Source organism: Hemitrygon akajei, chromosome 3 (assembly GCF_048418815.1).
Source record: "Hemitrygon akajei chromosome 3, sHemAka1.3, whole genome shotgun sequence".
Taxonomy (NCBI): Eukaryota; Metazoa; Chordata; class Chondrichthyes; order Myliobatiformes; family Dasyatidae; genus Hemitrygon; species Hemitrygon akajei.
In genome coordinates, this window is record NC_133126.1 from 14,762,858 (window position 1) to 14,787,541 (window position 24,684).

The 24,684-nt window shown below is 42.9% G+C and overlaps 1 protein-coding gene across 3 annotated transcripts in view; it reads right to left on the reverse strand.

Annotated features, from left to right (window-relative positions):
- Positions 1-24,684, reverse strand: part of ccdc85ca (coiled-coil domain containing 85C, a) — a 285,768-nt gene that overhangs the window by 246,170 nt on the left and 14,914 nt on the right. Inside the window, exon 2 of one of the 3 annotated variants that reach the window (XM_073039216.1) lies at positions 10,426-10,500. The exons of the other annotated variants lie outside the window; for them this stretch is intronic. Coding sequence (XP_072895317.1) covers positions 10,463-10,500 — 38 coding nt within the window. The 3' untranslated portion in view covers positions 10,426-10,462. Of the gene's footprint in view, positions 1-10,425; positions 10,501-24,684 lie in introns of those variants that run through there. 3 annotated transcript variants of the gene reach the window in all.

A 24,684-nucleotide genomic window follows, 5' to 3' on the forward strand; every position in this document is an offset into this window, starting at 1 on the left:
ACAAAGCAATTTAACATCAGATCTAGGTGAACAGGATGATGTGCAAACTATAAAGGATGAACATACTGATGGATTGTAAGTAGGGCATGAATATTTCAATTTTTTTTATTTTTAGGACACTCCAGGGAATCTTTTCTTCAGTTTTTAATCATTGTTAAGCAAAATTGGATATTTTTGGTTATTAAAAGCTTAAAGCACAGTCATTAACTTTCCATTCTTACAGTGAATTATAATAAAATTGGTAATGTGTATAAAAGATTATGCTTCAAACACAATCTGCAGACGCTGGGAATCCAGAGTAACACACACAAACTGCTGGAGGAACTCAACAGGCCAGGCAGCATCTATGGAGAGGAATAAAGGGTCAATGTTTTGGGCTAAGACCCTTCATCAGATTATGTTTTAAACTGCATTTACAAAACTATCTCTCACATTCCACGTTTTTAGCACTCCCATGTTTTCAGCCTGCCAGCGCGGGTTTTACAGTCACACCATGGATCAGAGAATTCTACCGTGTATCTACAAACAAATATGACTGATCAGCTGCCAGAGCACAGTCCGGATTCTGAAAGCCACATTCTTAAACTAATAGGCAGGGCTGCCATTGCAAAAAAACATTGGCAGTAGAGGTGCACAAAGAAAATAAGCAGGGCTCTCTCTTTCTTTGGTTAAAATGGAAAAATTCAAGTCCTAATTAAGAGCAGCTAGTGAGCGCATTGTCCCCAGCAATGATAATATTTCCACACTGTTAAAGCCGGAGTCAGGGCAGAAGACCAAACCTAGTGATTTTTATACTTCCACAACCACGGTGAGAAATATTGGATCCATTTGTAAAGCGTCTAATGCTCGTGCTGTGTCTTAGTGCACCTAAATTGTAATTTGGGATTCCTCATTGGACCTACACCTTTGCATTTTTCTTGCTATTCTTTGCAGGAATTACGAGAGAAAAAAGCATCTGAAAGGGCCCCCCAGTTCCCACAGTTTTTTTGTTCACATGGTTCCCTCCTTTACTCCTCACAGATTAAGCAAGAGCTCAGGCCCTCGAGGGCAAGCTTTAAACATTGTTAACTCCTGATCAATACCACATTTCAATGCAGAGAAATCCTGCAAGTAGCAAATCAATTCTTATTTACTCTCGTTACACTGAACTCATGAAGGCACAGGATAGTGTCTAATTAGTTACGCTTCCATTTCTCTGCCAGCGGTACACTAAGTGTTACCAGGGCAACACACAACCATCTTCGTCTGCAATGCTCGCAAGGGCTTGTAAAAGACCAAACAAAATTGTTCAGGTTTCCATCTGAAATACCATCCTTCCTTCGAGTGCAGAACTAATATAAAGGCAGAACGCAGACAGTAATACCAGGGGTCTGATTTATCTAGGTGCAATGATTTATATTTAGTTACTCCCAAGAGTATAAATGGTTTATTCTGAGATTGCAACTCCCTAAGATTCTAACTGCTACAGAAAATTTCTCGGCAAATTAATTTAATTTAAACAAACGCAGTGTAATGACCCATTACAGAGGTCATGACACTAAACAGTGCACACAATTTCTTGCTTTACTCCAGACTCAAATCATAAGGAGAGTTAAACTGATCCTCAGAAATGTATCGCACAAATGCAGATTCCTCAGCTACAGGTCTGTGCCAGCTCTTTGTTAAAACAATTTAAATTAAATCCTCTGATCTGCCCTTTTTCTACAGCCTTGTACCTGGCGGGGTCTCAGATAATACTGAACTGAGGGGGTGGTGCACTGCTGGCGAGGGACTCCTTTTGAGCGAGCAAGGGCAATGTGGCAAGTTGGAGTTTCTTAAAAAAAAGCATGCTCAAAGTAAATACAGTCGGCCCTCCTTATCCGCGAATTCAACCCACCGCGAATCACGAAAACCCGGAAGTGCTCTTCCAGCACTTGTTGTTCAAGCAAGTACAGACTATTTTTTTTCTTGTCATTATTCTCTAAATAATGCAGTATAACAACTATTTTACATAGCATTTACATTGTATTAGGTATAGGTAATCTAGAGTTGATTTAAAGTATATGGGAGGATGTGCGTGGGTTATCGTGGATCGGGATCAAAAAAAATCTGAAGTTCTCTTACTAAGTAAGTCGGAACAGGTACATCTGGTATTATTAAGCGTCAGTTAGTCAAACGTTTGTCTTAGTATATAGTATATATTCTACCTTTCTATGCATATAAAACACTTAAGAACGTATGTTTCAGTGCCGGGCTCGGGAACCGTTCCCGAGTGCGAGCCAGTGACAGACCGCTTTCAAGTACACTCTCCATCTGTGCTGGGTTGATGTGGAGGATCAAAAACCCAAAACCCCAAAACCCAATAATTAAACCACTGCATTGCTTTGTAATAATTGTAGCTTTCATTGGGGCAGGGCCTTTCTCACTTTATTCTTTAAAATTGTTCCGATCTGTGACCAACATAGCCTAACGCTTTTCCAATGACCAATGGCGTTTCACCTCTTTCCGATCGCTTTATTATTTCCACTTTATTTAGCATCCGCGAATTTTGATATCCGCGAGGGGTCCCGGAACCAATCCCTCGCGGATAAGGAGGGCCGACTGTATATTACCCATGTATGTACATGTTACCATATACTACCTAGAGATTCATTTTCTTGCAGGCATTTACAGGGAAAAAAGAAATACAGTGAATCTTTGTGCAAAACCATACATAAGCAAAGACTGACAAACAGCCAACATGCAAATGAAGACAAATTGTGCAAATATAAAAAATATATGTAGTGGTTAGCGCAACGCTTTACAGTACCAGCAACCCGGGTTCAATTCCCACATTGTCCCTGTGGACCTCATGTTTTCCTCCAGGTGATCCGGTTTCCTCCCACAGCCCAAAGATGTACCAATCGGTAGGTTAATTGGTCATTTTAAGTTGTTCTGTGATTAAGCTAGGATTAAATTGGGGGATTCCTGGGCAGCATGGCTCGAAGGACTGGAAGGGCCTACTCTGTGGTGTATCTCAATCAATTAATCAATAAATACATACATACTGAGAACATGAGCTGTAAAGAGTCCTTGAATGTAAATCTGTAAGTTGTAGAATCAGTTCAGGGACACAAGCAAATGCTGGAAATCCAGAGCAATAAACACAAAATTCTGGAGGAACTTAGCAGGTCAGGTAGCTTCTATGGAAGGGAATAAACAGTTGATGTTTCAAGCTGATACTCTTTATCAGGTCTGTTCTTTGCTCTCTTATTTCACTATCTTTTTAAATTGCTCATTGTAACTTACAGTATATTTTATGCCTTGCACTGTACTTGAGCTAAATTTCATGACACATGTCAGTGATAATAAACATGATTCTGATTCAATTCACTCCCTCTCATCCCTCCACAAAGAATAAGTGAATTTATTCCTCCTTGTAAAATTGCTCAAGCTGTGCCATGTTAGTTGGGGAGCGGTGATGGATAGCAATCTTGAGGTCGTACCAGAGATGTTCAATCGGGATGAAGTCAGGACTCTGACAGGGTCAGTCCAGGACATCGATTTTTTTTCATTTGGAGCCATGGTTGCTCTGGCAGTGTGCTTTGGGTTGTTGTCCGTGGAAAGATGAACTTCGTCCCCAGTTTAAGCTTTCTGGCAGAGGCTAGCGGGTTTTTATCTAGGATCTCTCTGTATTTAGCAACATTCATCTTCCCATCAATCCTGCGCACTTTTCCAGACCCTGCTGCTGAAAAGCATCCCCATCACATGGTGCTACCTCCACCATACTTTACAGTTGGGATGGTGTTACCAGGCTGATGCACAGCATTAGATTTATACCACACGTACCGCTTAGTGATGAGGCTGGAAATTCCACTTTAGTCTCATCCAACCACAAGACCTTCTTCCACATCTGTATAGTATCTAAGTGGCACTTTGCAAAGTCTTTACAGGCAAATATATGATTTATTTTTGGCTTGGGCTTCTTCCTTGTCACTCTTCCATAAATACCCTTTTCATGCAAGACCTTTAGAGATTGTTGAGCTATGAATTTCATCTCCACTGGCTTCTGCAGCTCACTCTGACTATTGGTGTCATAGTATCCTCTCTCACAAATGTCATTCTTCTCTGGTGACTAAGTTCAGAGGGGCAGCCTGACTTAGGCAGTATTGCTGTGGTTTCATATTTTTTACACTTTTTCAAAATGGACTGCACTGAGCTCTGCTGTATGTTCAGTGCCTTTGAGATGGTCTTGTGCCCTTCCCCAGAGTCGTGCTTCCCTATTATCATTTCCCTGACTTGCCTTGAATGCTTTTGTCTTCATTTTGGCTTAGTCTATTGAAAATCTACCATACTTTTGGACCTTAAAGAGAGAGGGAGTGCTTTATTCAGATGATCCACCAATTTTCTACATCAACGTTTGGGTGAGTTGGTAATGTATTGTACAGTACTGCACCTATTGCCTGTTTACAGCCGCCCAGAAGAGTGGGATTGGAGTCAGTGTGCTCCACCGGAGGTGGCGTGGTGCGGTGTCCAAGCTGGAATTGATGCTGACCCCGGTATCGCGTTCAATTGCAGACTGTTGCAACGTTCATGGACTCAGGGTCTAGGAATATATTTTTTTTGTGTGATTCTCTATTATTGATATTTTATATGTGCTACTGTATGTGCCTTGTGCTGTGTGTGACTTCTGGTATTGTTATGCACCTTTGCCCTGGAGGAATGCTGTTTCATTTGGCTGTGTTCATGTGTATGGATGAATGACAATTAAACTTGAGCTTGATCCTAAGGTAAATTAGCATAGTAATTATAAAGGTGATGAATACTTTGTCAGCCTCACAATTTTGGTTTTTAATTTTCAGTAAATTGTTGACAGGTTTTGGAATTTTTCTTTTGATTTGACATGATGCAGAATGTTCAATAAATAAGCTCAAACAATCCTTCAATCTATTTTAAATTTAGAAAATGAGAGAGTAAAACATGAAAATAGTTGTGGGGTTGAATACTTGCACTGTAATCCAACCACTGAACATGCTGCTTGTGAAACCACTGATCATTCAATACTAACGCTGGGTTCTTTGTTCAGCCCAGAATTGTTTAGATTGTGGTAATCAGAGTTGTATTCAAATAGATCCAGCACGGCACAAGTCTAGTCTTGATCCTCCTACACAATGTTTACTACCATTGTAACTGGAGTCAATTTATAAATTATTTGGGAATGAGCTGCTATTTTCATATGGTTCAGTCAATCCCTCCTCTAGTTTGCTCTTTCCTTCATTTCAAAGACTAAAGATCAGCGTTATTTATTACACGTACTTCAAACCATATAGTGAAGTGCATCGTTTACGTCAAGTCAAGTCAGCAAGGATTGCACTGAGCAAGTGTGACCAATTTTAATTTTTTAAAAAACTCAAAAAGGACGGCATGGTAGCATAGTGCAATGCTCTACAGTGCCAACTAAAAGATTGGGGTTCAATTCTTGCCGCTGCCTGCAAGCAGTTCTTCCTGTTCTTCCTGCGACCACGTGGGCTTCCTCTCACATTCCAAAGACGTACGGTTAAGGTTAGTGGGTTGCGGGCATTGGTGCCAGTAGCTTACTGACACTTGGGCGCTGCTCAGTACAATCCTCACTGATTTGATCTGACGCTAACATCACATTTCACAGTATGTTTCAATGTTCAGTGACAAATAAGAATAATCTTAATATTTTAAGCTAACCTGTTTCAACAATGTCAGTTAAGCACAAATGCTGGTCAGTTGAACAGAAAGAACTCACATGGTGATTATTCATGAAGAGAGAAGAATATTCTGTTTAATACCACAGCTGAAAGAAGGCATCGTCTTCAACGGTGCATCAGTTTGGAGTTTGTGCGATGTCCCTACCATGGCAGTATACAGCAATGGTCAACACATTAGCAGCACTAGAACCCCACGGGATGATTAACTGCCGTATTATAGTTATATTTGTTATGAGCGCTTGAAGCCTAAGTTTAAATATCTTTCAGGCGCAGCCTGTCCACCATACTTACAGTAAAAATAGTCACTGTCACCAAACATCTCCACTTACTAACTCACCCCACCACACCCTCCACCGCTAACACTTTATCCTGTCCTGTCAGAGTCACCTGATGCGAAGACACTGTTGTGCCTAGCACCACTTTATGAACATATGTGTTTATGCTATCTTATGTATTTACGTTTATTGTTTTTTATATTATTGTGTTCTTCATGTTATTGTGTTTCTTTTTGTGCCACATCGGATCCAGAGTAACAACTATTTTGTTTTTTGAACTTGTGTACAGGAAGTGACATTGAACAACACCGAATCATAAATCTTGGCTTGCTTTTACTTTCCTGTGTTTCTGTTCAGACCAATGCCAGGCAGATTAGGCAGCACTGACAACTCATTCAGAATCTGCTAAAACAGGGTCCTGTGAAGAATCACCACAAATTAGTGTGCAGTATCAGAGTCTGGTAACTGTGCACTGCTCTGTAAAGGTACCAGATATACTGGGGGGGGGGGGGGGGGTCAGATGCCAGTGTAACTGACATCCCAGTGGACCACTGCATCCAGTGCAGTCTTCAGTCCTAAAACGACTGGATAAGTTTCCAGCCCTTTGCCTCCAGTGTGACCCCAATCATTTAAATAGAGTCACTCTTCTTCATTAGAAAGGCAAGTAACCCTGTTACTTTGTTTTACTTAATATAAATTAATTTACAGAAGTGTATTTTAACATATATTTGTAATTTCTGAATGCATGTAATAACTGCTCCTGTGTGAGAATAATAGAAAACTATTCAGTAATTTCTGCTAAGGTTCGATAGATCCCTTTAAATAATGTCAGTACATCTGCCAGCCCTTCAGCATTAAATTACCTGAACATCTATAAGGGAAGATTACACAGAAATTTTGTATAAAGTCAGAATTAACACTGAAATAAATTATTTAATAGAGAAAACATTAATTGATGTTCTATTATTATTCTGAGTCAGTGATTCAGTGATGTTGCTGTTCCACTCATAGCTGCAAGGGATAAACAAAATGCTCCAAATGGTGTGTGGAAATACTTCTGACAGCCTGCCACAACTTCCGGAGTGCACTGAAAACATGCCAGAGATTCCGACTGTTGCAGACTGGAGACGGCAGCAAAGTGGAAATAGCCCACGGCCATCCCACTTTGGGAATTCTTTCCTTCGCTACTGTTGGGAACATCAATTCCACCGTGACTGCTACTCTAAGATCAAGCGGCACATTCTGTGCATCTGTTTTCCTTGACAGATCTGGCTCACTGGAGCTGCATTGAAACACAAGAAGCAAACTGTGCATTCTAATAAGGAATCACGTGACAACCGGTCCACCTGGGCACATCACTCCCCTACCGCCCCTAGAAGATGGCTTTTAGAAAATGAGAGAGGGTTGGAGTTAGCAATGAGTGACTGCATTATCAATGTCATAAACAAGTTAAAACAAGCGCCTTATTGTCTCCTCCATGAGGACCAATACCTTGTCATTGGGTTTGGAGGCTTGTGTGCCTTAATGACCCACAGATCTATGTTGGTTGGAGTCAGGGCTTTATGCTTTGGCTCTTGGTAGGGTCACCCATGCCAAACAGGTCAAAGGGTAAAGGCCAGATTAAGAGTGGTCTACCGGTCCTCTGGGCTTAGGGGTTCAGCTCAGGGCTAACAACCCTGACCGGTAAGACAAAATTGTTACAGAAACAGCAATGAAGAGTCCTTCTACATGTGAGTAACCAAAGACAGACAGAGATGGAAGACCTTCATTGTTGCCCTAAACATTAGCAAGCATAACAGGCAGTAAGTAAGTAAGAAAAAACAAGTTGGAATGTTAGAGCAGAAATTGTAAAACGTTACACTGTTGTCAAATACATTAGGGGCATTCAAGAAAAATCTTAGATAGGGACATGGATGATAGAAAGATGGAAGGCTATGTAGGAAGGAAGGGTTAGATTGCTCTTAGAGTAGGTTAAACAGTCGATACAGCATCATCGGCCAAAGGGCCTGAACTGTGCCATACCATGTTGTAAAAAAAATGTATATTTGTACACCTTTATTATCCTTCAGTCAGGGGTATTCACAGTGTAGCCTTCCTCAGCAGAATGCCCCTTGATCCTGCCAAGCTGGAACAAGGAATGCAAAGAAACAAGGCCTACCAACTGTGATATTTCTGGCTTAGCCCATTCGAACTGCATGACTCTGAAATTTGCAAAAGGATTTTTTTTTAATGTTTGAAGCCAACATCTCCAAGATACATGCAGGATAAATGAAACATGAGGAGTATTTTGATGACTCTGGGCCAGTACTCAATGAAGTTCAGAAGAATGACAGGTATCTTAATGAAACCTACCGAATATTGAAAGGCATGGATAGAGTAGGCGTGGACAGGATATTTCCAGTAATGGGAGCATCTACGATCAGAAGGCAGAGCCTCAGAATAGAAGGGCGACCCTTTAGAACTGAGATGAGGAGGAATTTCTTCAGCTGGCAGGAGAGGGAGAATTTATGGAATCCATTACCAAAGAGGCCAAGTCATTGGGTGTATTAGGCAGAGATGAATAGGATCTTGATTAGCAAGTAAGGTAAGGGTTACCAGGAAATGTAGGAAGAATGGGGTTGAGAAAAAAAAATCAACCATGGAACTGGCTCGATGGTCCAAATAGCCTAATTCTGCTTCTATATCATATGGTCTTAAGCTAAGAACATTGACAATTAAAAGGAGTAAACCAAATGGGCCCATTCAATAGGATGATGGTCAAACTGAGACTTTCCATATCGCTTAGTGAGGGTCCTGTATGCATTTTGGTGGCCTGTTGCAAAGACAAGGAAAATGCCTCCAACACCTCTGTTGTAAGCTGAATATCAAACCCCGGCTTCATAACATTTGCTGCAGTTCAGGCAGCATCTTCGGAGGGAAACGAAGAGTTGATGATTCAGGTTGAGACCCTTCATCACAGCTGGCTACCTCAGTCCTGATGAAGGGTCTCAGCCCAAAATGTCAACTGTTCATTTCCCTCCATAGATGCTGCCTGACTTGTTGAGTTTCTCCAGCAGTTTGTGTGTGTTTCTCCAGATTTCCATCATCTGCAGCCTCTCTTATGTCTCTGAGTTGCTGTAGTTTGCCAGTTCTCATTGAGGTACACCTCCACAGTCCTCATGATATATTATCAAAGCCAGAAGCCAGAGTAGCAGGGAATGGGGTGGATGGAGGTTGTTGCAAGTTTTAGGGGAGCATGCCTGAAGCACCAAAATGCATTGGAATGTTTATGAGCCGACTGGCCCTACTGAGGATTGCTTCTGCATTGACCTACTCTCTCAACTACATTCCTCCTCCCCCACTCGCCAATTTTTAAATACACATTCTTTACAAATTTATTTAACGGGGGCTTTCAACAGATGGGCATCTTTGTTACCTAGGCCTTGTTGTATTATGAAAGCCTCTCACAGCCAGACTTTTGTGTGAAGGATCTAATACTCTCAGGGAAGTAAGATTTCCGGTGTATAAAGTTTACCACCAAACTGGGGACCACTTAACTATTGTGTGTCTGCATTGTACTCTGTTCAATCCGGTCAGCCAGCTTAACAACCAGTCAGAATCTGAGTGCCTGGTGAGATGGGAGCGCTTTAAGCATAAAACGGCGGAGAGGGTTTTGAAATTCGGTCCCGCCTTCCCCTCCCAAAACAATGCAAGCCGAATCCGAGGATCACATTTCAATATGTCTCATCACATCCCACTCCCTCCCATTGTACGGATTCCCTGACCCTAACTCTAACATGCTCAAGCAGGTCAGATTCTCCATTTACAGATGCCGAATCACAGACCATTCACACCCGCCTCCGAAATGAGATGCACCAGTGTTTCCACATTGTCACCTCACGTCACTTTGCCTCACACCCCCCCCCCACTTCCCCCCTCAATTCCTACGTGGGAGCCCCAAACCCCACCCCCACCCTGACAAGGTGCTGATTATTTCACAGAGACGTCCTCTCCTCCCATGACTCACCCTTGTGCATATTATCCAAGTGTAAATCTCAGCGACAATCAGATCAGTCCAACCCCACGCTCAGTCAGGGTCAGATTCAGATTCAGCTTTAATATCTCGTGATGTTTGTTGTTTTGTGGCAGCAGTACATTGTAATACACAAAACTATAAATTACATTAAGATATATATATATATATATATATATGTGTAATGCAAAAAGAGAGCAACAATACTGAGGAAGTGTCCATGGGCTCATCGTGTTGTCCATTCAGAAATCTAGTGATGGAAGGGAAAAAGCTGTTCCTAAAACAATGAGTGTGTGCCTTCAGGCTCCTGTACCTCCTTCCCTGATGGTAGCAATGAGAAGAGGGGTTGTTCTGGGTGATGGGGGTCCTTAATGATGGATGCCACCTTGTTGAGACATCACGTTTTGAAGGTGTCCTCATTGCTGAGGAGGCTAATGCCCACAACAGAGCTGGCTGAGTTTACAATCCTTGCAGCTTTTCTACATCCTGTACAGAGGCCCCTCCATATCAGATGGATCTATGTAACCAAAGATACATGTAATTAAAGTGGGTAAGAATGTTGTGAGGGAGTTGGAATCTCTGTTGGTGACTACATCACCGATCCCTGGATTAGAGTAACTGTTAATAATAGTTTTGCTTTCTTCTTTCTGTGCTTTCATCCTGGTCACAGACGGAAATATCAGTGCTGCCAAGCATTGTTGAAGTGAATTACTTCGATCTTATCACACAACCACGTAACACACGCAAAATGCTGGAGGAACTCAGTAGGCCAGGTAGCACCTAGGAAAAGAGTACAGTCGACGTTTTGGGCAAAAACCCTGCGGCAGGACTGGAGAAGAAAGCTGAGAAGTAGATTTAAAAGTTGGGGGGAGGGGGGAGAGAAGCACAAGGTGACAGGCAAAACCTGAAGGGGGAAAGATGAAGTAAAAAGCTGGGGAGTTGATTGGTGAAAGAGACAGAAGGCCATGGAAGAAAGAAAAGGGGGGAGGAGCACGAGAGCAAGGCGGTGGGCAGGCAAGGAGATAAAGTGAGAGAGGGAAAAGGGAATGGGAAATGGTGAAGGGGGGTGGAGTGGGGGGGCATTACCAGAAGGTTGAGAAATCGATGTTCGTGCCATCAAGTTGGAGGCCACCCAAACAGAATATAAGGTGTTGTTCCTCGAATCTAAGGGTAGCATCATCACGACAGTGGAGGAGGTTGTGGATTGACATAGCGGAATGGGAATGGGAAATGGAGTTAAAATGGGTGGCCACTGGGAGATCCCACTTGTTCTGGTGGACGGAGCGTAGGTGCTCGGCGAAACGGTCTCCCAATCTATGGCAGGTCTCACTGATATACAGGAGGCCACACTGGGTGCACCGAACACAGTATATAATCCCAGCAGACTCACAGGTGAGTGTCACCTCACCTGGAAGGACTGTTTGGGACCCTGAATGGTAGTGAGGGAGGAGTTGTAGGGGCAGGTGTAGCACTTGTTCCGCTTGCAAGGGTAAGTACCAGGAGGGAGATCAGTGGGGAGGGACAAATGGACAAGGGAGTTGTGTATGGCGCGATCCCTGTGGAAAGCAGAAAGTGGGGGCGAAGGGGAAGTGCTTGGTAGTGGAATCCTGCTGGAGTTGGCAGAAGTTCCGGAGAATTACGTGCTGGACGTGGAGGCTGGTGGGGTGGTAGGTGAGGACAAGAGGAACCCTATCCCTGGTAGGGTGGCAGGAGGATGGGATAAGAGCAGATGTGCGTGAAATGGAAGAGATGCGGCTGAGGGAAGCATTGATGGAAGAGGAAGGGAAGCCCCTTTCTTTGGAAAAAACGAGGACATCTCCTTCATTCTGGAATGAAAAGCCTCATCCTGAGAGCAGATGTGGCAGAGACAGAGGAATTGAGAAAAGGGGTTGGCATTTTTACAAGTAAAATGGTGGGACAAGGTATAGTCCAGGTAGCTATGAAAGCCAGTGGGTTTATAATAGGCATCAATAGATAGGCTGTCTCCAGAGATAGAGACAGTGAGATAGAGAAAGGGAAGGGAAGTGTCGGAAATGGACCAGGTGAATTTGAGGACCAGGTGGAAGCCGGAGGCAAAGTGGATGAATTCGACGAGTTCAGCATGGGTGCAGGAAACAGCATTAATGCAATCACCAATGTAGTATTGGAAAAGTGCGGAAGAGTCACCAGCGTACCACATAGCCGACAAAAAGGCAGGCATAGCTGGGAACCATGCGATTGCTCATGGCTACACCTTCTGTTTGAAAAAAGTGGGAGGAGCCAGAGGAGAAATTATTTAGAGTGAGGACAAATTCCACTAGGGAGAGGGGAACAGGTTAGGTCTGGTGTCCTGAAAAAAACAGAGAGCTTTGATGCCTTCCTGGTGGGGAATGGAAGTGTATAGGGTCTGGACAGTTGTTTGTGACACAACCATGTAACTTGGTTCTTGCTCCCAGGTGACCAACTGTGCCCAATCTGCTCCACGTCACATGTACAGCAGGGACCCAAATTTTCATCACTGCTTCTGGAGCTAACAAAAGCTAATGTAAACATATTTACAGAGCAACAAGCACAAAATGCTGGAGGAATTCAGCAGGTCGAGCAGCGTCTGTGAGGAGAAGCAATTATCAAAAAATTCCTCCCCTCTCCCAAAAGAGGCCACTCCCCCCACTGAGTTCCTCCAGCAGATTTACAAACCCTACTTTCAAGAATTTTGTCCACCTTTTACATTTGGCTAAACAAGGTGCTTCTCCAATGTCGTCAGAGTCTCTACTTCCCATCATCCACTCAGGCCTTCATTCCAGATTCCAAAGAAAATTCATTCTCATATTCCCTCTAAACCTCCTTCCCTTACTTTAAATCAGGGTTCCCAACCTGGGGTTCTCGGTTAATGGTAGGGTTGAGAACGTCCGCTTTAAATCCATACCCCCTGGATTTAGACAAATCTGTACCCTATGTCCCTCATAATTTATCTCTTTAGGTTCCTCTCAGCCTTGTCTACTGCAAGGAAAACAAACCCAGTCTAACAATGGAAGGGGGGGGGGGGGGGAGAGAGAGAGAGAGAGAGAGAGAGAGTGAGAGTGTATGTGAGTGTGTGTGTGTGAGAGAGAGAGAGAGAGAGACAGGTTCAGTCACAGAATGCCAGCAAATCGAAATCAGGTGCCAATTCAAAACAGACACTTGGGTCGCTGTTACCTTTAGAAGTGTCTCATAACATTAGTCAAGAGAAAATTTTAAAAATACAGATGCTAGAAATCTGAAATTTAAAAATGCTGGAAAAACTCATCAGCTTCCATGGAGAGAGACATAGTCAATATCTGAAGTCTGTGACCTTTAGTCAGAAGTGAATCATTTTGGGGAACTGTTGTGAGGATAGAAATTATTTTTTAAAAATATCCATTGTAAAGAGAATCGATGGGGATGATAAATGGGTTAGATTTAAAGTCAGACCCACAGTGGGTAAGGATATTGCCAGGGGACCATTTGTCACATACCCATGAGCTTCTTACAAAGAAGCTGCCTCGTAGATGATGATCTGTAGACTCCAGCTATCTGTTCGTTATTGGTGAGAGCCCTTTTGTAAAATTGCTGAGCACAGCTACTACGTGACAGCCAATGGCAATAAAGACAACATCCACCGTTGGAGATAGCACCCAGGCGTGCTTGCAGCAATCAATTTTATTTCCCTCTGTCCCTGCTGCCCTGCTCACACCATTCACCCGGCTGGGCCCCAGGGTCCAATCAACTGGAATCCAATTACCCAGACAAAGGGCCGATTTCATAAGCAGAGACCTTCCCCTGCATCTGAGGTTTCAAAGCAACTGTCACTCTCCACTGCCCTTTGTTTTTTTTTGTGTGTGTGCGCTTTGAGAGTACAGAGCCTGAATAGAAAAAAGATCCATTCACAGCCAATGTGAATGAGATTGCTTAGCCCCAACAGGGAAAAGGCAACTTACAACAGAAATTGTTTCCCCTTTTGCAACCGAAGTTTCGCTCGGAACGGTTTGTCAAAGCAGTTCCCCAGTGTTTAACAAACTGAGCATCGTTCCTCCTTGCACCACTTTCTCAGTGAGAAACAGTGGCTTTCACCTCCTTCCCCACCTCCCCCCATCCTTCCTCAATTACAGCACTGTGCACCCGGACACAAAAGACACAACAGCATAATGAGAAAGCGTCTCCGGACTGGTGCGTTCTCTGTCTCTGCCTCCTGACGGTGCTTCGCCTGCGTGGAGAGATGAGTCGTTGCTTCAAATTGAAGGAATAACCCATCCTGTCAGCAGTCTGCATTAACGTCACCCCAAAATTGACCTGAGAAGCAAGCGTGTAAAATAAAGGGGACCATGATGATATTTTCAACCCCTGCAACTTGCAAAGAGAGTTTGTTGTGGATATTGTGTCTGTCTTTCCAACATCTGCCAGAGAAGACAATTTAACTTCATCATTCCTCTTTTCATAATGGTCACCCCTATGAATCTATTGCTTTCTGGACAAAACAGACCAGTTCATACAGGGCCACCAGCGCTCATACCCTGACAATAAGACCTCACCGTCTGCCTCATTATGATCTTGCATCTTACCGCTTCCTCCAAGAGGACCACAACCCTGTCATGGTTTAGTCTTGCGTGCCTCAGCGACCTAGAGAGCTACGCTGGCCAGAGTCAGGGGCTTTATGTTTGTCACGGCCTCCTCTTCTGCTAGGATGAGACCACACTCAGGGTGGAGGAGCAACACTTCATATTCCATCTAGGTAGCCTTCAACCTGATGGCATGAACATCGAATTATCCTTCAGGTAATTTTTCCCCACCATCTTCCCTCTTGTTCCCTCGTGACCTCTTACCTGTACTCCTCACCTGCTTATCATCTCCCCCGGGTGCCCTTCCTCGTTCCCTCTCTCCCATGGTCCACTCTCCTCTCCTATCAGATTTCTTCTTCTTCAGCCCTTTGTCTTTTCCACCTATCACCTCCCAGCTTCTTACTTCAACCCCTCCTCCACCACCAGGCTTCACCTATCACCTTCCAGTTTGCCCTCCTTTCCCTCCACCCCAACCTTCTTAATTCTGGTATCTTCTCCCTTCCTTTCCACTCCTGATGAAGGGTCCTGGCTCAAAACGTCAACTGTTTATTTATTTCCACGTAGATGCTGCCTGACCTGATCAGTTCCTCCAGCATTCTATGAGTGTCCCTCTGGATTTCCAGGATCTGCAGAATCTCTCGTATTTACGATCAGTTGCATATGTGTTTGTCATCAAACACCATGCTCACCTTTAATGCCGAGTCACATTACCTTCCAGACCCTACCACCCTCCCATTGTCCAATGCAAAGAATTTCTCATATCTGTGTTTAAGTTCTTTCTTTGGATCAATCTGAACAAAATAAAGAATGCCAAATTTTGCCAGCTACTGCAGTCATTATAATTTGCCTCGCAGCCCCAGAGACCCAGGTTTCATCCTGACCTCTGGTACTGTCTGTGTGGAGTTTGCACACTCACTCTGTGACCGCGTGTCTACATTCCCATTTCCGCCAACCAGACCGACTGCGAGAATGCGGCAAGTGCGCATACGGCCTCTCAGTAAAAATGTATAATAATACCTTCCTCGTTCTTGTTCCATGCATGTATACCAGCCACATCCCAAAGACATGCAGATAGATTGGTTAATTAGCCACTTAATTGCCTGCAGCGTGTAGGCGCCTGATACAAAGTAGGGGGAGTGCACGGCAATGTTAAAGCAATTAAATTGGATTTGTTTAGAAATAATGTAAGTGGATGGTCTGAACTCCATGGGCCGAAGGGCTTGTTTCCATGCTGTATCACTCTGTAACTCCCCCACCCTCCCCCATTGCTGTAAACTGCATTCTTCCAGCAACAGCCTTTACCCCAATTAGTGGCAGCTCAGTCACAGCTTATCATAGTCATAGAAAGGTACAGCACCGAAAAAGGACGTTTGGCCCTTCTAGTCTGTGCTGAACCATTTAAACTGCCTACTCCCAACAACCTGTATCAGGACCATAGCCCTACCATACATGTGCCTATCCAGACAAGGGAATATCTGCAGATGCTGAAAATCCAAGCAACACACACAAATTGCTCGAGGCACTCAACAGGCCATTAAGTCTACTTCCCACTCCCATATGTCAGTCCATGGCATCTTCTACTGCCATGATGTGGCCACACTCAGTTTGGTGGAGTTCAACACCTTATTCTCCGTCTGGTTAGCCTCCAACATGCTGGCACGAACAGGAATTTATCAAACTTCCAGTAATGGACCTCCCCCCCCCCCCCCCTCCACCATTCCCCATTCCCATTTCCCTCTCTCACTTTATCTCCTTACTTGCCCATCACCTCCCTCTGGTGATCCTCCCCCTTCCCTTTCTTCAATATTTTTCTGTCCTCTCCTATTGGATTCCCTCTTCTCCAGCCCTTTATCTCTTTCACCAATTGACTTCCCAGCTCTTTACTTCACCGCTCCCACTCTCCTGGTTTCACCTATCACCTTGTTCTTCTTCCTCCCCATCCGCCACTTTCTTACACTGACTTCTTGTCTTTTCTCTCAGTCCTGAAGAAGGGTCTCAACCCAAAACGTCGACTGTACTCTTTTCCATTGATGCTGCCTGGCCTGCTGAGTTCCTCCAGCATTTTGTGCGTGTTACATGTACCTATCCAAATTTCTGTTCAATGTTGAAATTGAGCTCGCACGCACCATTTTTGCTGCCAGCTCATTCCACACTCTCATGGTCCTCTGAGTGAAGAAGTTTCCCCTCATGTTCCCCTTAAACTTTTCACCTTTCACCCTTAATCCATGACCTCTAGTTGTAGTCCCAACCACCCCCAGTGGAAAAACCTGCTATCACATCAGAAACATCCTGCAAAGGTAACTCCTGACTTACATTTCTCTAACTCCAGATTTGACTTTAGCTCTTCTGTCACAATCACTCAAAATCCCTCTCCCTCTTCCCATGAAAATAACCTCTTTCCCATTCCTCCTTAGGCATTCATGTTCTGAGACAATAATCCAAAAATATTTTGTCAGGATGCTCCAATAGTTACCATTATCATACTCTCTGCCCTTTATACTCCCATTGGAAATACAAGGCCTGAAATTCAAAAACTTTCATTAGACTTGCTAATCTATAATTGGCTGCACTGGCTGGATTTGATCTGGAGCTTTAGTGCACACAGCCCATTAAACACTATAGTGGTTACTATATTCTATAATTTCCCACAACAAAAGTGGCAATGCACATTTACACTACATCCTTTAAACCAAATCAGGTCAGCCAGTAGCCATGCGGGAATATAGATGGTTCAGCAAATTCAATTATTAGATTTCTCCTCAAGGCAACATAAATTCTAGTCAAGCCTTGTTTTGGGCTTCTGTGGCCAGTGCAAAATACCATAAAACCGTATTCAGCTTTTTATCGACAAGGTGTGTTGCTCTAAGATTGAATTTGATAATCGCATTCCATGGGGGGGATCTGATAGAACTGCATTTCAAATGCTTTGCTTAATATGAATATCCAATAGCATTGTGTGTTTTATGCACACAACAGACGATCAATCACAACACAAATTAATTAAATTTTAACCAAATTCAAATGAAAGAAAATGGCTCTCAATTAGTCTAAATTTTGTTTAAAAAATCAATTTCAAATGTTTTTATTTTTCAGGAGCAATCTTTGACACTGGAGGGGAAATACAGGGTTTAGAACAGAAGGATTGTCCAGCTTGTCACATTGATGGTAAAGATTGTAACTCCCGGGCTTCAGAAGACATGAGAGACCATTAGTCCAGGAGTACCCTGGTAAAGGCACCCTGGCCAAATACTTACCCACAACTCCCAGATCACATCCTTCTCCTTGTGTACCCAAACTCATCAGGCAATTGCAACCAGTACAGGACATGCAAATTAAGAGTTACCCATGAAGACATTCACCTATCTGAAGTCAGCCCTGCCCCATCCAAAACTGGGCCAGCTCCTTCTGTAAAGTATGTGTAGCACAAACATCCAGCACACCAGATCCCAATGTGTTTCAGAAATTGACAGAGAAAAATACCACTGTCTAATACCCTGTAAATTCACACTCCAGCTCGGGTTAAACACATGGAAGGAGCTTCCCAATTTGTTAAAAGGCGCCGACAGAGAAGATAAATAATGTATTGCACATAAAAGAAGATGGCTAAGACTCAGGCCCCTGCAGTTGAACACATATTGTCAAGGCTGATAGCCAACTACTGGCTGGGGTTAGAAGTGATCCTGGTGCTTGTGGAAGTGTATGTACTGGCTGGCAGAAAATCCAAAGGAAGAGAGTAAGAATCAATCAAATAAATTCTATTAAATGAAGAGGAAGGCTTTTTTCAGTAATCTTCAGCCAAAGTTGTTGATTTGGTGCATTGGTAAATCCTTGAATCACCTCATAAAAGAGGTGAAATGCTCTTGCTTCACCATTCATTATAGTCCATAAGTTCAAAAGACATAGGAGCAGAAGAATTAGGCCAGTTGGCCCATCCAGTCTGTTCCAGCATTTTATCATGGCTGATTTATTACTCCTCTCAACCCCATTCTTCTACCTCCTCCCCATGACCTTTGATACCCTTACTAATTAAGAAGCCAACAAGCTCTGCTTTAAATAAACTCTATGTCTTAGCCTCCACAGCCACCTGTGGCAATGAATTCCACAGATTCACCACCCTCTGGCTAAAGAAGTTCCTCTCCTAGATAGGTGCTCTTCTATTCTGAGGCTGTGCCCTCTGGTCCTAGATTCTCCCACTGTTGAAAACATCCTCTCCACGTCCACTCTTTCTCGGCCTTTCAATATTCAATAGGTATCAATGAGATTCCCCCCCTGATTTTTCTAAGCCCCAGCAAGTACAGGCCCAGAGCCATCAAATGTTCCTCATGTATTAACCCTTTCATTCCTGGGATCATTCTCATGAATCTCCTCTGGATCCTCTCCAATGACAGCACATCCTTTCTTAGATAAGGAGCCCAAAACTGTTCACAATACTCCAGATCAGGTCTGATCAAATCGTTGCAAAGCCTCAATGCTTTAGTCAGCATGGAAACGGGTTTTTTGATCCACAATACACGACTGACCTTGTAGCTCAGCTCCTTCTCAGGGTTTACCACCCTCTGAGTTAATATATTTCTCCTCATCTCATTGGTCCATTAACATTCCCACCAGGATAGATCAGGCATGACTGGTATCAATAAAGTGCATTTGGTACACAGTAGTTTAGTCGTTAGCACAACATTTTACAGGACCAGTGACCCGGGTTCAATTCCCGCCCCTGCCTGTAAGGAGTTTGCACATTCTCTCCGTGACTGCAACCATTTCCTCCAGGAGCTCCAGTTTCTTCACACAGTCCAAAGACATACCAGTTGTTAGATTAAGTGGGCATTGTAAATTGTCCCGTGATTGGGCTCAGATTAAATCAGGGGATTGCTGGGCAGCGTAGCTTGGAGGACTGGAAGAGCCTATTCCACATTGTAACCCAATAAATAAAGTTAATACTCCCATTCTCAATTGCTGCAGATGAAGCTGGGCCTGAAACAAATTATGGATGAAGGCTGCAATGAACCAATGGCTGGCTGGCAGTATTTGAATCAGATGTTGCAGATTTAGATGCTGCTTACATTTACATTAAAAAAGAAATTCAGTACTAAATTGATTGTGACATATAGACTTGACTAAACATGTGACAATTTGACTAAAGGCTTTGTCTGTGATTTCAATAGAAACCACACAACCAAAATAAAACAGTAACACAAAGAGGCAAAAGGCACATTAATTTCTGTCCTCACATCATGCTCTTGACAATGCAGGAAATATCCATGGTTACATAACACAGTGTATTCCCAAGTGAGATTGGCAAAATAGAGTAATCTTTTCACCTACATGCTGTCACGCTGCAACTGAAAAGGCTGACTGGAGCACTCTACAAAAGATTTACCACACAATTACAATCTAGTGCATTAAAATAAGTATTTGCCCTCTAGTCTGCTTCATGCTTACAACAACAAAGGAATTCCTCATTTTGCAGGGACGGAGGTTCTGAGTGACTGTGACTCTGTGGGAAAGGTACAAATAACAGAATACACACCTGCCCAAAAACCAGTGACAGGAACGAATGCAAGACACAAATATAATTGGAAAAAGCAGCAGATGCTACAACTTATTCTAATGCCCCTTCCCCGTTAAAATATTCTTGTTTACTGAAGTGCACATTTCTGAAGCCAGCAAAAATTGTAGTTTTACTTTCATCGTCCCAGCTAATCAGGATTGTTTTCTCCGCTAATCGGCAAGACTGATTATCACTGTAAATTAACGCAAGTCTTCAGGCACATGCACACTGCTGACCTACTTCGAATGAAGGAGTCTCTCACTGATTTGCACATTAATAACACTTTGCAGCACTGAACATATGGTTCTATACCTATTCCCAAACGTGCATGGCCACTCTTCTTACGCTGTGAAGGGGGGTTATATTGTAGCCACCTACTCCAGATCACTTCAAGCTGCCAATACCCACTATTTGAGTGGTGAGACCAACCCCCCCTCCTCACCGCTTCCCTGCCAATGTGGAGAAACTTCCAGCTAACAAAAGATAAGTGAACACAGTTCACTTATTTTCAGCAATACATATTTACATTTAGATAATACTCTTGAAACACATTTTAAAAACTCTCAGAGGATTCAATTTCTAAAAGACAAAGGAATTTCAAAACAGCTACAATTCCTATCAGCTAAAAAGACAGACCAACAAGTTGCAGACGAACAAGTTTTCCATTGCAGAAATCAAAGGTAAGGAATGGATTTTCATCATCCTGTTTTTCTGTCATTCTTCTTGTCATTCCTTGACCATTCCTAACAAGACTGACTGCTTTTTTGCTACTTGGTGACTTCACACACATGTGATATTCTCAGTTACATTTACCAGTCCAGGTAAGTGCATTGTTTAATTAAGCCAAAGCGGACCCCATCGTTTTCACATGATTAAACAATGGGCCAGCGAGGACCCTTTTGTGCATTTGTTTATGACAAGAGGCTGAGCAAAGAATATTGGTTGGGAGTTTAACTTACTCAAAAAAAAACTCTTTGACAGCTGGGAGAGTCGACTGCTGTGTTAGAAAGTTGAGCTTGGCAAAATGGCCCCCTAAGCCCTGGACGTTGATTATCCATCACAATGTGAGTCAAGATGGCAAGGGTCAAGGGTAACTCTAGCAGTAGGAGTGAGGGACAGAGTGCTGGGCACTACAGGGATTTGCTCAATGTAATGGCACGATACCATCTGTACCCCAGCTGTGTAATGTGATGATCTACCCTGGCACAGACTGCGATCTTCAGCCAAGCAGTGAATGAAACAATCCTATTACTTCCGCTTCCCATGTCTTGATCAGGATTTATCCCCTAGACAACATCATCGAAAGCAGATTTGTGGGTTCAACATCAGATTATGGTGGCAGTTGTTGTGCCTATATTGGTTGGCACTCTTCCTACAGGAGGACACAACAGTTACTTCACCCAAGCGTTTAGTCTGATCAACACGCCCCACCGCCACTACGTTCACATCTCTCCACAGCCCCTCAGCACGCTTCATTCCCCATGCACTGCCACGTTGCTTACGCTCCACACTTCATGCCTATACTAACAAAGTCACTGTTCTGCAAAGTTTTCAGCTGCCCTGCTGCTACTAGAAGAGTTCCTCTTGCCGAGCGAGCCACTTTGTCATTTCCTTTTAGTCACCTTATGTAAAGATACGCCCATACCTAATGTTACTTTATGTACATACAATCAGTCTATGTACATAAGATAAAATTATGTATGCACGGCCACACTCAGTTACTTGTTCATTGTGATTTGTAGGGTTATTTTTATAATTATACAGTATTAATAGTGTTCTTTTTATTACATTCTTGTGTTTTTTATGCTCCATCAGATCCAGAGTAACAATCATCTTGTTCTCCTTTACACTCCTATAGCGAAGAATGACAATAAACCATCTTGAACCAACACTGATTGTAAGCACTTTTTTGCCTGTCTAGAAGTCATGGAAAATGTTCCAGAAATTAAATTTCCCTTTTTCTTCCTGATAGATATCCGGAACAGGGAGAATCAGAATTGATTTTGCTTTCCCCCTTCACTCCGAGGCCTTCGGGCCCGAGGCTAATTAAAATCGCCTAGGGAAACAGGAGGCCTATTGGGATGTGAGGAATGACCCGATTTTTGCTCACCAATTAGGCCAATTTTAAATGTAAATTTAATATCAATTATTTGAAAATGAATTAAGTTCTTCTTACTGTCTTGAAAGACTTCCCTACAGATCCACAAACATTATGAAATAATATTACTGAACTGATTCCTCAACCTATGGACTCACTTTCAAGGACTCTACAATACATGTTCTCAATATTAATTATTTACTTATTTATTATTATTATTGTATTTGCACAATTTGTCTTTTACAATTTGGGGGTCACTTGCTATTCTATTTCTGTGTAGTTTTTCATTGATTCTATTATATTTCTTTGCTCTACTGTGAATGCCTGCAAGAAAATGAATCTCAGGGTTGTATATGGTGACATATACATACTTCGATGATAAACTGACTTTGAACTTTGAATTACAAAATATATACAATGTAGCAGATGGATGCACTCCTTCCCTCTACTAGGGTCATCCTTGGGTAAGGTGTAGCACCTGTTTAGCCCCCGATCAGGGTCACATGAAGCCATGGGAGCAGGTGGCGGATGGTCGTATGAGTAGCTGGAGCAGATCACTAATCCTGGTTATGCGACCACTGACACGAGGCAGACAATCTCTGAAGAGTATTGATAATGACTGGGGACACAATCTCTGAAGAGTATTGATAATGACTGGGGTCACCTGTCTTGTAAGGACACTGCCCAGAAGAATGACAAATCACTTTTGTAGAAAAATTTGCCAAGAACAATCAAGGTCATGGAAAGACCATGTCAAACGACACAGCTCATAATGAATGAAGAATAGAATGCGGAACAACTTTGTAACTCTGTATAAGACTTATCAAACACAGATGATACTTAAATACAGATATCATCACCCACCTTTCTAGCATCAGTTACAGAACGCTGCCAGTGAAAGGAGTACAAGGATTTTGCATTCATCTGCTGCAGGTTTATTACATGGTCAGAGTGCTAATGGTTCAAACTGGTGAACAGCTCCATTTGCCTTACATTCCCCCATCTTATCATCTAAATTCCAGCTACAGACTTGACTGACCACATTCCTCCCGCTTACATTTTTTATGTCTTCCTTTCAGTTCATGCTTGATGTCATCGGTGAGGCATACCAGTGGCAGGAAATAAGAGCAACATATGCAATGCCCTTTCTGACACAGGTTCCTCCTTAACATTTCCACTCCTGTCACAACGAAGACAAGCTGAAATCAATTTCTTTAAAACCTGCCCAAGAACCTGTCTGGTGTGATTAACATGACCAATGCCATCACTTTCAAAGTAAAGTTAATCATTTATTTTCTCCTAGTGTTTATTTTCCACTAACAGCCCCCACAAATGTCCTTACTTTGACCTCCCTTATTAATACAATTCACCTCACCATCACCCCCAGAACTCTTTGGAATCCAACCTCTGTCAACCGTTGAAAATGCCAAAGTTTGGCCTCTCTTTTACCAGACTTTTTCTTAGAGAATCCCCTGGGATCACAGATGATTTGCTTCCAATCCAGATCTGTGGGTTCAGCGATGACCTAAGAGATGAAGGTAGGAACTGCAATCTCTTCCACAGATGGGAAGGTGGTAGATGACAGGGTGGTGTGCTCTAAAGATTAAACACAAGAGATTCTACAGATGCTGGAAATCCAGATGAAAAGTCTCAGCCAGAAAGGCCAATGGTCAAGTGGTTGGTTCTATTTAATATCAGAGCATATATACAGTATACAACCTGTAATTCTTACTTTTTGCAGACATCCGTGAAACAGAAGAAAAACCCCAAAGAATGAAGGCTGTTTATTCATTTCCATAGATGCTGCCTGACCTGCTGTGTTTCTCCAGCAATAAATATGGCTTGCTCTAAAGATTAGCTTAGCTTTATTTATTTATTTGTCACATGTACATTGAAACATTAATATTAATGACCAACACAGTCTACGGATGTGCTGAGGGCAGCCTGCGAGTATTGTCCTGCTTCGATAGCATGCTCGCAAATTTACTAATCCTAACTCAATCATATTTAGAACATGGGAGGAAATCAGCGGATCCAGAGGAAACCCATAGTCACAGGGACAATTATGGCAGGAATTGAACCTCAAATGCCGGCAATATGAAATGTTATGCTAATTGCTACGCTACTGTTGACACTGACCCTGTGCATGGTCATGGTGTATGGACCAGGATTTTTGCTGTCAACCCTGAATACTTCCTCACCTTGGACAGTCTAGAGCCGGAGCCAGCAGCAGTTTTTGTTCAACGTTTTGAGGAGATTCTGTTTTTAGGAGTCTTATCAGACATGTGTTTGGGCATATTCTGGAGTTACAGTGGTATATAGCAAATACCAATTTCAACAGCAACCTGAATGTGGATTGTAGATTGAACTTAAAATGCATCCAGAGCAATGCGTGCACACACACACCACACGCATACACACAGGCACGCCACCTTGGAGCTGCATTTTGGGGTTGGTCACAAACAAAGAAACACCCCATTTGACCTGAGATGTCTGCAAATG